At 43.9% G+C, this 15,458-nt stretch overlaps 1 protein-coding gene across 1 annotated transcript in view; it reads left to right on the top strand.

The window, feature by feature from the left end:
• Positions 1-14,301, top strand: part of galnt12 (UDP-N-acetyl-alpha-D-galactosamine:polypeptide N-acetylgalactosaminyltransferase 12) — a 56,529-nt gene extending 42,228 nt beyond the window's left edge. Inside the window, exons 8-11 of the mRNA XM_080734731.1 lie at positions 4,292-4,423; positions 5,027-5,140; positions 7,323-7,478; positions 11,848-14,301. Coding sequence (XP_080590857.1) covers positions 4,292-4,423; positions 5,027-5,140; positions 7,323-7,478; positions 11,848-11,991 — 546 coding nt within the window. The 3' untranslated portion in view covers positions 11,992-14,301. The remainder of the gene's footprint in view (positions 1-4,291; positions 4,424-5,026; positions 5,141-7,322; positions 7,479-11,847) is intronic.
• Positions 14,302-15,458: the final 1,157 nt, after the last annotated feature.

Below are 15,458 nucleotides of genomic sequence, written 5' to 3'. Positions count from 1 at the left end.
ACACACACATACAATATATTTACATCACTTGTGGGGACATTACATTGACTTCCATTCATTTTTATGCAAGTCATGTGGCCTTACCCTAACCTCTATCCCTAAACCTAACCCTAGCCCTAACCCTAAACCTAACCCTAACCGTTGTGGGGACCTACTATTTTGTCCCCACACTGTCAGAGGTCCCCTGCAGGTGACTGTGTGAACATGCGTTTAGTCCCCATGAGTATAGCTAGACAAACTCACACACACACACACACACACACACACACACACACACACACACACACACACACACACACACACACACACACAGACACCATCTCAGATATTCACCAGGCGAAGGCTTTTTGCATTTGTATGTGTTACTCTTTCCGGATGCGTGTCATCGAACACTCTAGGCTCGGCCTGTGCCTCTCGGACATTTCACAGAATGGGGCTATGTTGGGAGAACGTGACAAGGCTCCCTTTTCAGTGTGCAAAACAACCAAACCACAGGCTGTGAAAACATACAATGACCCTGCATAATATATCGGCCTCCAATGATAGGGTTTCTCTCTCCGTCCGGATGCTGTGGTATCCTCCGGGGAGGGTTGCTTTCTGTCCAAGACACTTTTTTCATTATCTGTAGCCCAAACTTTTTATTTATTTATTTTTTTACGTCAAGGACCCCTGAAAACAAACTCCCTTTGAGGATCTAGAGAGGGCTCCTAGGTTCACTCGGTGTGTGTGTGTGTGTGTGTGTGTGTGTGTGTGTGTGTGTGTGTGTGTGTGCGTGTGCGTGTGTTGTAGTAGTAGTAGTATATTACTCCCTTCCGGTGGTGACTGACTGACAGTGTGACTGAGTTGTTGTTGTCCTAGTCTAGTCTTTTTTGTCTTGTCTTATGTTTTCTTTCTCTTTAATTTTTTAAATAGCCATGCTACAAGCTAGCAGCTTGTGAGCTTGGTAATCAGGTTTCAGGCCACGGCGCGGAGTGCAGTGCGGGCCTCGGCCCGACACGATGCGCGGTTTTCCCGAACCGGCGCGAAACGTTCGGAATCTCTGTATGCGGAGATGATTGTTGACATCAGGCTGTTTCTGAGGAAACCGGCGCAAGCGCTGACTCATTGTGACATGAAGGGCGGCCAAGCTTCTAGTGTCAAATAATTGCGATTAGACGATTATGTAATAATTGTGACAGCCTTATGTGTGAGGACTGATTAAATGAAGATGGGTGAAGTGGTCTTTTGAGTCCAGCTGATTGGTGAAAAGGACCCTGCCTGAGTGAGAAGCACCAAGGGCCTCAGGTTCAACTGCAGCACTCTGCAAGTGTACCTGAGCATGCAAGACACTTAACGTGTCCCGCTCATCCATCACACACTGACTGCAGCGCCGCCATTAAAGCTGTCCTCTGAAACTCAGAACACTGTGAAACAGATGTTCCCACTGGCACATGTTTCTGTCTCTCGCCAGTCGCCACGCCGTAACTCTCTGCCGCTCCGTCTTCCACTGTGACAGGGTGATGGGGGAATGGGCTGGGAATACGTGTGTGTGTGTGTGTGGTAGGGATGGAACGATAAGCGATATTATTGTTTATCGTGATAAAAAAACACAATAATCGTATCGTGGAGACTTAATTTATCGTGAAATCGTCCTCCGTCGTGCACTGGGATCAATTCACCTTTTATTTGCAGAGTTGCATATCCAGCACCATGTAAACCCTCTATTGGTAAATCGTACTTTTAATATACGAACTTGATAGTCTTTTTTTTCACTCTCTACCAAATCTATTTGATCTACAAGCTCACAACGCGTCGACGCGTTGTGAGCTTGTAGATCTGCTTGTAGATTTGCTTGTAGATCTGCAATTTTTTGGCAAATGTTCCGCCCCACGATAATGGATGTCGGGGATGTTTTTATCTATGTTTGTTATCTATGCAAAGCGCTTTGGATTAAAAGCGCTATATAAATGCACCATTTACCATTTACCATTTGTGATTATCGCGATAATATCGTAAATCGCGATTTCTTTGGTCACAATAATCGTGATATGAAACGTTCATATCGTCCCATCCCTAGTGTGTGGGCGTGTGTGTTTGACCATGTGTACGTGCATGCATTGTCGTACTGTACTATTAGAAGACCATAATGGAAACAAGCCTCAGGGCTTTATTGTGTTTTTATCCTCTGTGGAATTTGTGTCTGCTGCGTATTGTGGAAGTGTTGATCAGACCCAGAGAGAGAGAGAGAGTGTTACGTCACCAGCATGGACTCCCACTGTAGGAATGGAATGCACAAGTTCCCTTTCCATCTTAATGGGCAAATTCCAATGCTTTGGGACTACAGCCAATAGCGGCCTGCTTTGTGGCGAGATCAAAGCGCGACGCAACTCTCTCTCTCTCTCTATATATACACATATATGGGTCTGGTGCTGATGTGCTCTTTCCTTTTATCACCAAATAAATTCATTCACACTTTTGAGGGCAAAATGACCTATACTTGGTTTGTGCGGCAGTGTCACGCTTATTGACGAGCTTAAAGATCATTATTTTCGGCTGTGTGTGTGTGTGTGTGTGTGTGTGTGTGTGTGTGTGTGTGTGTGTGTGTGTGTGTGTGTGTGTGTGTGTGTGTGTGTGTGTGTGTGTGTGTGTGTGTGTGTGTGTGTGTGTGTGTGTGTGTGTGTGTGTGTGTGTGTGTGTGTGTGCGCATGCAAAAGCATACATTATACACAATATAGTTTGTCCATTCATGTAAGCATAGTTATGCAGATGGATTGAGATTATGTTGATTTTTTGTGTGTGTGTAATCTCGACAGCATTGCAAATGAGGGTGAACCTCAGTGCTCTTTTGAAAAATAAATAAAGGTTTCAATCAGAGGACACACAGAGGTTGTAGATCTCTCTCTCTCTCACACACACACACACACACACACACACACACACACACACACACACACACACACACACACACACACACACACACACACACACACAAAACAAAGAGAGGGTCCACATTGTGGACACTCTCAGGTAGATTGTGAGCAGGATGTAATAACGGTCTGCTGAGGTGGAGTGTGTTTGCATGTCGGGGGGATTTACAGCTGAGCAAACACTCATAAAATCCCGGCTTTGCAAGGTTAGGTTCTTCACAATGTTATGTGAAGGGTGTAGTGCTGCGGACGGACTGCAGATGGTGCTGTTGGTGCACATATTGCGCAGGCATGCTTGCTGTGACAAAATGAGAGGCAGTCAACAGCAGAGGTCCCAAAATGTGTCTCAAAATTGGCTGATCTACAAGCGCAGAACGCTGCACCTTGTGACGTGTTGCAGGCATTGACACTAAGGCTTGCCCACCTGCCCCCGGCAGGTAAATAAAACGTCAGGGCAGGTGAAGTTGGCTTTCAGGTTGCCCGACAGGGCAAGTGCTCATTTGAGAGGGGACACAAATGTCTATAAACACAACACAAGATATCTGTCTAAACACCTGAACGTGGCCAGTGCGCTGTGTCTTCTGGTCTGTGGAATGTAAAATAAGAGCACTATTTACCTATAATGTGCTGTTTTTACTGTTGCTACATTAAAAAATATAAAATAACAAGTGTGAAACCATAGACATATTCAATCATAGCTAAAGTATTTGGTATTTGGATTCGGAGGTATTGAGGTATGACATTTTATCGCACAGCCCCAGAAAGTAAAGAAATAAGTGTTAAATTGCGGTAATTAAAATCGTACCTATCATTTTATAATGGACGATTTACTTTTCGGGCAAGTGGGCATTACCTTCGGGCAAGTAGAACATGACCTGTACTTGCCCGATGGGCAAGTGCCTCTGAGACCTTAGTGTCAACCCCTGTGTGTTGTGAGCGTGCAGATCGGCTATTTTTGACACGATTATATGACAAAGAATGAATCCGGTTTAACCCATTCATTTTAGATTTTAACAATGTTTTTTTCAGAAAACTCTTAGGATTTAGAACAGTGGTTTAGAACAGAAAAATAGCAGGTAAGTTCAGAGCGTGTGAGCTTGTACATATTTTTTTTTTTTTACATTTGTGAATAATTTAGATTATTTTTAATTTTTTAATACATTTTCATATGGAGGTCTGCGGCCAAATTACATATCGTTTTCGGGGTCCTTGTGGGGAAATCGCACTTTTTCGACAGTACATCATTTCGACTAAGGGTTAGGTTTTAGGGTTAGGTTTAGGCATAGTGGGTTTTTAGAAGTAGTATTATTATATATGTGTCAGGATGTGGAATAGCGGCAGGTAATATAATGAACACACATAATTTTGCCTGTCTTTGTTTCCAGGAGGCCTACGGTGACGTGACGGAGCGCAGGCTGCTGAGGGAGCGCCTGGGCTGCAAGGACTTCAGGTGGTTCCTGGAGAACATCTACCCTGACATCCACATCCCACAGGACCGCCCGGGGATGTTCGGAATGGTGAGGGGAACGGCAGCAGTAAAGCACACTGCTCAGTGCCAACGCACACAATAAAAGCTGAAAGCGTAACTATTTGAATGTATAATAATTATATCTGTCACTGTACTTGCTTCTGTATTGTACTTCAGAGGGACTATCATATAATAATAATAATAATGATGATAAACTATTTGCATACATGGAATGCAGCTCAAAGTGTTTTGCAGGGCAAAAATGAAGCACAAGTGCTTAACAGAGAAAGTACACATGATTAACAATAAAGCAGAAAGATATTGGACATAGAGTAGGGGTTTTCAAAGTTTTTCAGGCCCAAGGACCCCTTATTCTGAGAGAGGAAGCAGTGTTGTGTAAATTAATTTTCAGACATTTAACCAGTTAAAACCTCAACACTGTGCTTGGTTTGCTCCTTTATCCCTCTACACATCAAACCTCTTTGCCGAAAATAGCCGATCTAGGTACACAAGTTTGTTAAAACGTTCCTATCACACAAAGATTTGATGATCCCCCCTGTAGTAACCCAGAGGACCCCCTAGCCTGGGGGTCCCGGACCCCCCTTTTGAAGACGCCTGACAGAGATTGTGAACGTGTTGTTTGTTTTGACAGCTGAAGAATCGAGGCAAAGCAAACTACTGCTTTGACTACAACCCTCCAGACGACCACGTGGTGAGCGGTCACAGAGTCATCATGTACGCCTGCCATGGCATGGGGCAGAACCAGGTACTCTACCACCACACATACCACCCTCTCTCTCACTTTTATGCCTCTCATGGCATGGGTGTGACCGACAAAATGACAAACAAGTTGACAAAGAAAAAGAAAACCATGCCAATAGACTCCATATCTGCGTGAAGTATGTGTCCACCTTTTTAGGAGACCGGAAGCAGGTTGGAGTAATTGTTTTGTGTGTTTGTCGCCATTGTGATGTGTGAACACAGATTCTGGAGCAAGACAATCAGGTAGCTCTCGTGCACATCCAGGTGGAGGTGCTGGTTGGCAAAATCAAGTATAAAAAAGACAAACTCCCTCTGCCTCTTTTCAGGAAGGGACCGCACCCTCCAATGAAGGACGATGGACTAGATTCAATGCTTCATTTCTTTTTTTGGGGGGGCTTTTTATGCCTTTATTTGATAGGACAGTAGGCTGGCAGGAAACGGGGAGAGAGACGGGGAATGACATGTGGCAAAGGTCATCCGGATCGGGATTCGAACCGGCGAAGCCAGCAGGCATCATAGCCTAGTATGTGGTATGCGCCTTGACCACTAGGCCAGCGGGCGCCCCGCTTCATTTATTTTTTATTGAGCAAAAGCACGATGCGTTTCGCAGGTGCTATACATATACCAGATTCTGGAGCACTCTTTAGCTTCATGGTCACTGAACTAAATATTTGACCCAATGGTCATAAGCCACATAATCCATACTAAAATGGCTTTTCAGAGGAAAAAAAATCTTCTTTATTATCAACCTTTCTCTGTCCCAGCAACACACTCTCGCGGGCATCTATAGCACCAGTCCAGTAAACACCGGACGTTTGCGAGATCTGCCGTCAGACGCCGGCGCCCACTTAGGAGACTATTTGTAGGATTCGTGTACCATTTCACTCCCAGCAGCCCGTAGGAGTAGTGTCAAATATAATCCTCCCCGCTTGGGCTTCCCTCTCCTGAACAAATTGCGCTTGTATAGATACTCTACATACAACTATGTTTTGATGGGAGCTTGTACTGTAGGCACATGACCCTGCCGTACGATTGGGCTTTAAATGAAGCAGCATAACGCCATGGGCACTAGGCAGGGATTGTAATGTTCCATCACCTTTTATTCCTGTGTGTTCCGGTAAGGCCTGTGAATTTTCACATCCCACATTTGGATTACAATTTAATCGAGGCTCACGTTGATGATGACCTCTTCGCCGGAAACGGGGCCTTGTTGGTTGTGTGTGTGTGGGAGTGCCCTGTATGCTGCAAAAAATAAATTGTGCACGCGCGCACACACACACACACACACACACACACACACACACACACACACACACACACACACACACACACACACACACACACACACACACACACACACACACACACACACACACACACACTCACACCCGGTGTACAGGAATACCATCATCTCACTCATCAACAACACTCTTCACACTCACCTGTGTAACCCACACTACTATTATAGTATTACAAACACCCACACACCATGCCTGGGTTACTGCATATCCCTACACACACTCTCGCACGTGTGCATGTGTATAGTTTTACAAACTACTATTATAGTATTGTTATATTGCAGTTGCAGCCAATAGGCTATATGCACAGTAGCCATATAGCAAAGAAATTGGGCCTCTTCCTTACTTCCTTCGTAGGTGTTACTAATGATACTGATGAAGGCTCTGTTCCATTTAGTGGTTGGCACAGTGGTTCTGAAACCTTTTAATTGCAAGGACCCCATAACTGAGAGTTTACATTTGGTTCCATTTGTACACTCTCTAGAGTCTAGAGATATACACCCGTAAGGTGCCATTTGGAACCCTCATGGAACCATGAGGGTCCCTGGACCACACTTTGAGACCCACTGGGTGTAGCAGTGTGTTTCCAGTGAGCCAACATGCAACAATAATATGCACCCTGACTCTTGTTTGACCAGAATGGAACAGAGCCTTCATTAGTTATCAGTAACGTATCAGGAAGTAAGGAAGATATGGCTGCTGTGCTTAAAGCCTATAGCAGTCTTTCTCGGGTTTATTTTCGGGAAGTTCCAAGATGGCGGATTTGAATTGGGTGAAAAAGTGGCTTCAAAATGACTCTGTAGAAACCCAATGGGTCACGTGAGGATTTCCTTGCTGCATATTTCATGTTTTTTACAATTCCCTGACCTTGGTGTTTTCCTCATGCAGTTCTTTGAGTACTCGTCGGACGGAGAGATCCGCTACAACACGCGGGAGCCGGCAGGGTGCATTGTGGGAGACAACATCTCCACCTACCTGACGGTGGCGCTGTGCAGGCGACCGGGACAGCCCCTCCCCCAGGACCACAAGTTCATCTTCAGAAAGGTGTGTGTGTGTGTGTGTGTGTGTGTGTGTGTGTGTGTGTGTGTGTGTGTGTGTGTGTGTGTGTGTGTGTGTGTGTGTGTGTGTGTGTGTGTGTGTGTGTGTGTGTGTGTGTGTGTGTGTGAATAGCTGGCCTATAAGTTCACAACACGTTGCTGTGCAACATGTTGTATTTTGTTTGTGTGTGGTTGTGCAACCACGCTATAGAACCAGATAAACTTTATTTTGTCTCACTCGAACCATATGTCAAATCTTTCTTTGGACACTACAACATAACTTAATAACACAACATCATCTACTGTAAATGCTATGTTTCACACTAATATCGCGTGCTGAAAATAGCCGATCTACAAGCTCACAAGAAAGACAGACATGAGAGGGATGTAGTCAGAACGGGACATGTTGTGTTTGATTGATTGATTGATTGTACCACATACTGTTGACATTTCTGACTAATAAAGTATTAGTCAGAAATGTAAACAGTATGTGGTACAGTAAGACATTAAAGCTGAAAGGATAACACAAAAAAGGCCTGGGACTTGAATACTTATGTATTCAACTAATCTAATGGCATTAAGAAATTACACAGTAATACAGTACATGTCATCAACAAATACAAAGAACTATAATTATGTACCAGTAAGACTCCCTAATCGGGAGAGAAGCGACCTTCAGGTCACATGTATACACACACACACTGCAAAAAACAACCTCATGGTGGAGCTAGAGAGGGGCATGTGAGAAATCAGGGGCGGAGGTTATGGTTTGCCAGCCAAGGAGTGTGTGTGCAAAGTTTGGCATGGATAGGGGCAACATAGTAGGGCCAAAAGTGTAAGAGTAGGGCCAAAAGTGTGACGTGACTTGACGAACAGACGGAGGGACTGACAGACAGCCGGTGGAGGTTTTCATAGTAGCTGTGCGACCTGACAATCGCAAAAAAGGAGAAAAGCAGCACCAGTGAATGACACCTCTTTTCGATTCGAATTTTCATTTACCTCCCCTTGTGGTCTCTTGATTTTATTATTATTATTAATATATATATATATATATTTAGGCTAACTTTGATAGAACCAGTGATCCACATCCTTTAGTTGATGGTCTCAGGGCATTCCACATTTTGGTGGCATTGTAGTAGAATGAGAACTGTCCCATGTTTGTTCTAAATGTGGCTGGTACCAGATGGTGGCTCCCCCTAGTGTTGTGGCTGTGGGTGTCAACTCACTTTGGAGAAGAAGTTAGAAAGGTACCTGAGGGCACTGAGGGCAATATTACTATCCCTTCTCTATCTTATCCCAATTAGGCCTAGAATTTTTGAATGCTTTAACCAGTGAAAAATAGCAGATATATACAAGCTCACAGCGCCAAATAAATATCATTTTGGGGGTCCTTTACATGAAAAGGTTTGAGAACCACTGACATAGTAGTCTCTCAAGAACAGACTAACTGAGCTCCATTTAAGTGAAAAGGACCTTTTCTTTGACGATGGCTTGCCAGATTGCTGACATAGAAACACAGATTTTTCAAAAAATCTTAGAAGGATTCAAATGACACTTATAGAATCGGGTCAAAATTCAAATTTTCACGTTTTTTCTAAAATAGCAGATCTACAAGCTCGCAGTGCGGCACTCGGTGCCGCACTGTGAGCTTGTATATCTGCTATTTTTCAATAGTTAAAGCATAAAATAAAGATACACAATAATGTGTACCCGTTCTAAATATCAAATACCAATCCCTGCCGGTGGACAAACGGAACGGGCTGAGTGAATCGGCATGCTGGTTGAAAGGCAGATCATCTTGCCAACCTGCCAACATGCTGTTGAGGGATGTTTTCCTACACCAGAAGCCGGTAGGAGGCATGCAGTGAGGTCTGGGCCCCCCAGGGACGCCAAAAAAAAAACAGGTTTCCTCTCCTCCAATTTCCTCCCAACAACTGTCCCCCGCTCGCGTTATTTACTGCACACCTGACACTCCGAGCAGGTGCTCAGGTCTCGCGGTAAAACGGTACGCCTGCCAAACTCATCTCTCAAACTAAACAAAAGACAACTCTGAACAAACAACTCTAGTTGATGAGCACACATGCTGTCTAAATATGCAGTGCAGGGGTATAGCAAGATGCCCTGTTTTTACACTGAAATAACTGATCTTTATGTCCAAGGACTTCTGACGTAAGAAAGACTGTACATTTTATTTGGGATTCTCCTTTTAGGAAGGGAGTTTAACTGTACTTGTACTGTACTAGATTTTTTTATTGTATCCAATCCAACAAGGCTGTGCGTGCGGTTCAGGGTTTGCTTCTCCGTCTGCTGCTTGCTGACTGACTGACTGACTGAGTGACTGACTGATGGATATGTATCTATGTAGATGGAAGATGTAGATTTAGATCATTTAGATGGAACCAGTCTGCCTAAAATGTTCCTTGGAATGTCCCTAACTTCTCATTAGGGGGTGCAACATTTAATAGAACTAATCATTTTAATTGATTGTAAAAAAAAAACACACACACCTACTGTAGTGTGAAGTGAGCAGTGCTATTTATGAGTTAATTTCATTAAGCGTCCCACGAGGCTTGGCCAATGTGACCCTGGGTGAACAACAAACTGTGAGCACTTTGTGCCAAGATGTAGGCCACGCTTCAGAGCCCGGACAAGCCAGATGTTGGAGCTTAGCTCCTTCAAGGAGCACCGTTCAAAAAAAGAAATAAAAGAATATTCAATTTAGCTTTTAGTGTTTGAGCGCCGCTAACTGCTCCAATGACTTTGTGTGTATGACCATGTGTTTTTCCAAGGGTTTTCCCATGGTATTAAATATTGATATTGTCAGTATTCATCAGCATCGCTCACTTCACACCGGTGTGATTTTTTTACACAAATAGCCGCCAGTCTACTAGCTCGTTGTGAGCTTGTTAGATCGGCTGTCTCACTATTTTTGCTAGACACCGTTGTATGACAAAGTATAAAATAGGACATACTGTATGTGGTTAATCAGACTAATCCAGGGGTCTTCAACATGAGGTCCAGGACCCCTAGGAACTTATTTATTTTTACATTAATCACTTGAACCCTAGCCTCCCTATTCTGCGCTGCGGGGCATTGTGAGCTTGTAGATCTGCTATATTCGGCAAAGAGGTTTGGTGTAGGGGGATAAAAGAGCAGACCATGTACAAGTATTGGGTGTTTAAGTGGGTTTAACTGTCTGAAAACACATGTTAAAATGTATGCAACACAACACTACACAATGATAGCTAGTGCTGTTAAACCAAAAATAATTATGCAGCTATCTATTAAATCTATGAAAGTCGATAAATAAATCAGAATTAGAATAATCGCTGTTAAAATGGTCCATAGTTGCAGCCATACCTCTGAACCCTATGGCATGAATTCATTGTACCAATTGGAAAATCTACTGGAAACGTGAGCTTCAGTCTTGTGCTTGCGATTAGTTTGTTTGATGAAAGGTCACTTCTTGAGAGTACTGTATGTCTCTCTATTAAAACCATTAGATTAGATGCACACGTGGTGATCAAAAGGCTAGAGGCAGCTGTGATGCCATTCATCTTAACATTTCCACAAACCTATAATTACTCTTTTCTATGTGAAGGGCAGTGGAGATCACACGTGACCTTTTGGAGTATTCAGTTTGATGAATGACCAACACAACCCAGTGGCAAGAGCCAAATGACTTTTATATATACAGTATATACAGTATACTGTATAACTCAGGGGGCGGGGGTGGCTCAGGAGGTAGAGCGGGAGCTTCGGAAGATTCCCAGTTTGATTCTAAATCAGTGCCATGGCACCCTAGGGTGCTGTGATGCAAGTCCAGGGGTGCTTCAGAATACTTTGATCATTTGGAATTTATTAATATCACTTCAGTTTAATCTCTTAAACCCTCTATACTTAGTCAAACGGACCACCAAACCTCTTCGCCAAAAACGGCTTGCAAATGCAAAAAGGGATTTAATTGGGAGTCATGATTCCCAATTAGATCCCTTTTTGCATTTGAAGACAATGTTTTTTCGTATTCAGTTTACCGGACCATTGTTTGGTCTCTCCTAGACACATCTGTTGCTTTTGCAGGTGTGTCTTTCGTTTCATAAATGTCAAGTATGAAATTATTTTCAATCTGTCATAACATAATGGACCGACTACTATCAAGTTTCCCTCGTGACACATGCTGTATCTCAGGGGGCAAGATGTACGTTAATATGTACTGTAAACTGACATAAATGTAAGGTTCTATAAAGTGACAATGTAATTCAGGGGTGCCATGGATGACCCAGGGGTGACCCGAGACAAAAAAACGTTTGGGAACCACTGCTCGAAATAATCACACACACACTCCCATTCGCTCACCTACACCGCTCTCCTTGCAGGACGGCAGCTTGTACCACGTGATGAGCGGCAAGTGTGTGCAGGCGGTGGAGCAGACGGACACGGGCACCCCGGCCCCGGCCCTGAGGCCCTGCCTGCCGGACTCACCGCACCAGAAGTGGTTCTTCGAGGAGAGGGGAGCGTAGCGCACTGGGAAGAGGAGGCAAGCCCCAGTTTATGCTTAAGCACTTAAACCCGGAGTTCCTCAGGGCTCCATGCTGGTGTCTGTTCTGTTTTCTGTTATTGTGGGGAAGGCTCTCGATGAAAATAGCCGACCGACAAGCTCACGACGCGACGCAAGCTTTCCCCACAATACTGATGCTGGGGTTTAAGTGGTTAAGTGCGTGCTCGTTCCGATCCTCCGTACTTTTCTGTCGTAAAAGGGAGGTGTGAACGACTACAAGTTGACATCATTCCGAGCTTCGGGAAGGGGCAAATATTTTTTTCCTCTGAACCCGACGCGCACCTCGAGATGAGATGTCCATGAATCTCCCAACCAATAGTTCAGGAAGCCTTTCCGAACCGGAACTCTGTGAGTGTACAAACTATTAATTTGTATTACACGCCCATAGAGTTATATACTGTATAGCCCCGTAAGGGGTCCATCGGACGGGTGGTCCCTGGTGGTCCTCAGACCCTGACCTTGAGAAGAGCCCAGTGCTGTAGTCTCATCCAGGAATGCTGATATATCTGCGGATGCTGTTAAGTTGAACTTAATATCGTCGCAGTCGTGGCAGAAACCTCTTATCTCCATATTCTAACTTTTTGGTGTTTTTTCGAAAAATGAACACCTCTATTCGATCATACTACAGTGTCACACAAAAGCATCAAATGTAGCAGATCCACAAGCTCAAAACGAGGCTCGAAACAAGGCTCGAAGCGACATGTTTCGAGCTTGTAGATCTGCTACTTTTGCCGTTCTTGAATTTGAATCCTGAAAGCAACAGTTTTTGGACATAATTATGAGGTTTCCACCCGACGGAGACGATGAGGTAATCGTTCCTTTTTAAACACGTGCCCTCGTGCTGGATAGAACACCAAAGGAGAAGGTGTGTGTCTCGTTGCGCTTGTTTTTGCGGCATTAAACGTTTGCACTGTTTTTTGATTTTTGTGCCTGGAGAAAAGTCAAGTTCATGAAGGATTTTCTGGGATTAATCTTTTTTTTTTTTTTTTCATTCATTGGATAATAATGCTGGTGATGCAGACCTCTGGGAGACTGGAGCCAACTGGATTAGATATATGCAGTATACTGTATACAGTATATTTTATTATTCAATGTTTCTTTTTGTAATCAATCACACATGCTGGTAGTTTTATCTTCACAGGCTAAATTAATGTCCTGTCCACTTGTAATACATTTGTATGAGAGTTACGGTGCATTCCGGATGCATTATTTTCCTGCTACTGGCGATAGCAGGCGAAGAGGCGATAGTCGAAAAGTGGGCGGAGGAAACGTTGTTCAAAAACATGAAATTATTTTATCTTTGGACGACATCGTCCAGTGATAGCCAATCAAATTCATGTGTTGCTTTGTTTGCCCAATGGAGGACGTATGGTGATGACGGCAGGAACGCCCACTTGGAGATTCTTTGCGCCGGCTGTTGCCTGCTGTTAAAACGTAGGGTAAAACATACATATATACAGTACTCTCTCTCTCTCTCTCACACACACACGCACACACGCACGCACGCACACACACACACGCACGCACGTATTTCTGTACTCTAACATTGACATTTCAGGCATTTTGCCATTTTGAGCCCTAACCCTAAAAGCATAAATCAGGCATAACTCTTAACCTCAAAGCTAAACCTAAATGTCTAAATGCCTATCATCACCCCAACCTCAACCTTTTCCTAATTGTAAGCTTATAACCACAAAACAACCATTTCCATTGTGAGGACCACAGGAAAATGGTACTCACAAATCACAATACTATACTCGTGGAGACAATTGGCCCCCATAAGTATAGCAATGCAAGTACACACACACACGCGCATGTGTGCACGCACACACATTACCATTGATCTTATTCCAGACCAGCGCCGTTTTGTTGTTTTAATGCCTCTTGTCAACATGCCCGGAAGCGCATGGCAGCAGCTGGAGACACTGGCACTGTGTATGTATGTGTCACTGCATCACACCAGGCATTGTGTACAGTTCCAGTCTTCATCCTCTAGAGGGAGCCAGTACTCCTTTTCTTTTTCCCTCCCCCTCCCCTCTCCTACATTCTGCTGTGTTTGTCTGTTGCTGAGAAGTGGAACAAACACTCCTTGGGGTGTACAGTGTATTGTGATGTGATGGCACCGTTTCCAGCTCGTTTAGCTTCACGCTCGTAGTGTAGACCTGTGATTCTCAACCTTTTTAATTTGAAGCCCAGGTCGACTTGTTTTAGGCCCACGGACCCCCGTTTGATTCCATTTATTCTCTATGAGACCGCAATCTACACTGTAAAATCTTCACTGTCAATTTAACTCAGAGTGTACAAATGGAACCAAATGGACCTGTAGGGGTCCATTTGGTTCCATTCGTTCGCTCTCAGAGTTACAGACATGTAAGGGTCCATTTGGTTTCTTAAACTATCAAGCGTTTTGCTGGGGAACCAACCCCTGGTCTGGAACCACCCTCAAGGACCCCTAGGGGTCCCCAAACCCCACATTGTGAAACAGTGGTATATAGATTACCTGCTCGTATCTGTGGCTAGCCTAAGCCTAAGCTTCAACTTCGATTTCAGCACTTATTTCTATACACTCTCGGCTTAAAAGGTTTTATTATATATATATATTTTTACAAGCAGGTCGTGCAATGCCTTTCGGCTGACGCACACGCACAGCATCGATGCAAGGCTAAATTGCGGCCCATATTTTATGGATTCGTCAATAGTCTTTTGTTGATATACATCCTGACTTTGAATTGCTGGCTACTCACGTCTATTCAGTGGATTTGATTCTGCTCTGTGCAAAGACGGCAATGACTGGGAAAGATGTCAATGTAAGTTGCAAAGAACGCATTGTAAGTTATGAATACACAGAAGTGTGTTACAGGAATGTACTGTATGTATTTTGTGTGCAATCAAGGACAATAGTTCAGCAGCAAAACAATATTTCCACACCTTTTGTTCAACAAGGCATTTTCTTTTTTATGTTTCTGATTTATTCCATCAGTTTAGCCTTGTTTTGATAAATTCTTTATAAATAGTTATTATCATCAATCTCCACAAATTAAAATACTTTGTACTTTTGAACCACATGGCATGCAATGCGTCGATCCCGAACTAGTTCGGCTTTATTTTGGCCTTTTGATCGTCCGGGGTGCGGATCCCAAACTAGTTAGGCTTTTTATATAAAATTATTTAAACACCCAGAGGCCTTACCGAAGCACCGGGCTAAATTTTCGAGCCGGCCGCCCGCCCGCGATTTTTTTACATCGGGCCGCGAGAGCGTCGCGCCGGCCATATTTGCCGTCCACTCCAATGCAATCCAGGATCTTTGGAGCTCCTTTTCTCTGTTCCATGCCTATCCATGAGGTGCGCAAGGTTTAATCACGGCTAAATCGCTGAGAATTGGGCTTCTAAAATGAGTGGTAGCCAATAGCTAACTTCAAGCTAACTTCA

The sequence above is a fragment of the Nannobrachium achirus genome (assembly GCF_963921795.1).
Source record: "Nannobrachium achirus genome assembly, chromosome: 10".
In the NCBI taxonomy this organism is placed as follows: domain Eukaryota; kingdom Metazoa; phylum Chordata; class Actinopteri; order Myctophiformes; family Myctophidae; genus Nannobrachium; species Nannobrachium achirus.
The sequence above is the reverse complement of the archived record's forward strand: the minus strand, read 5'-3'. Positions and strand labels throughout refer to the sequence as shown.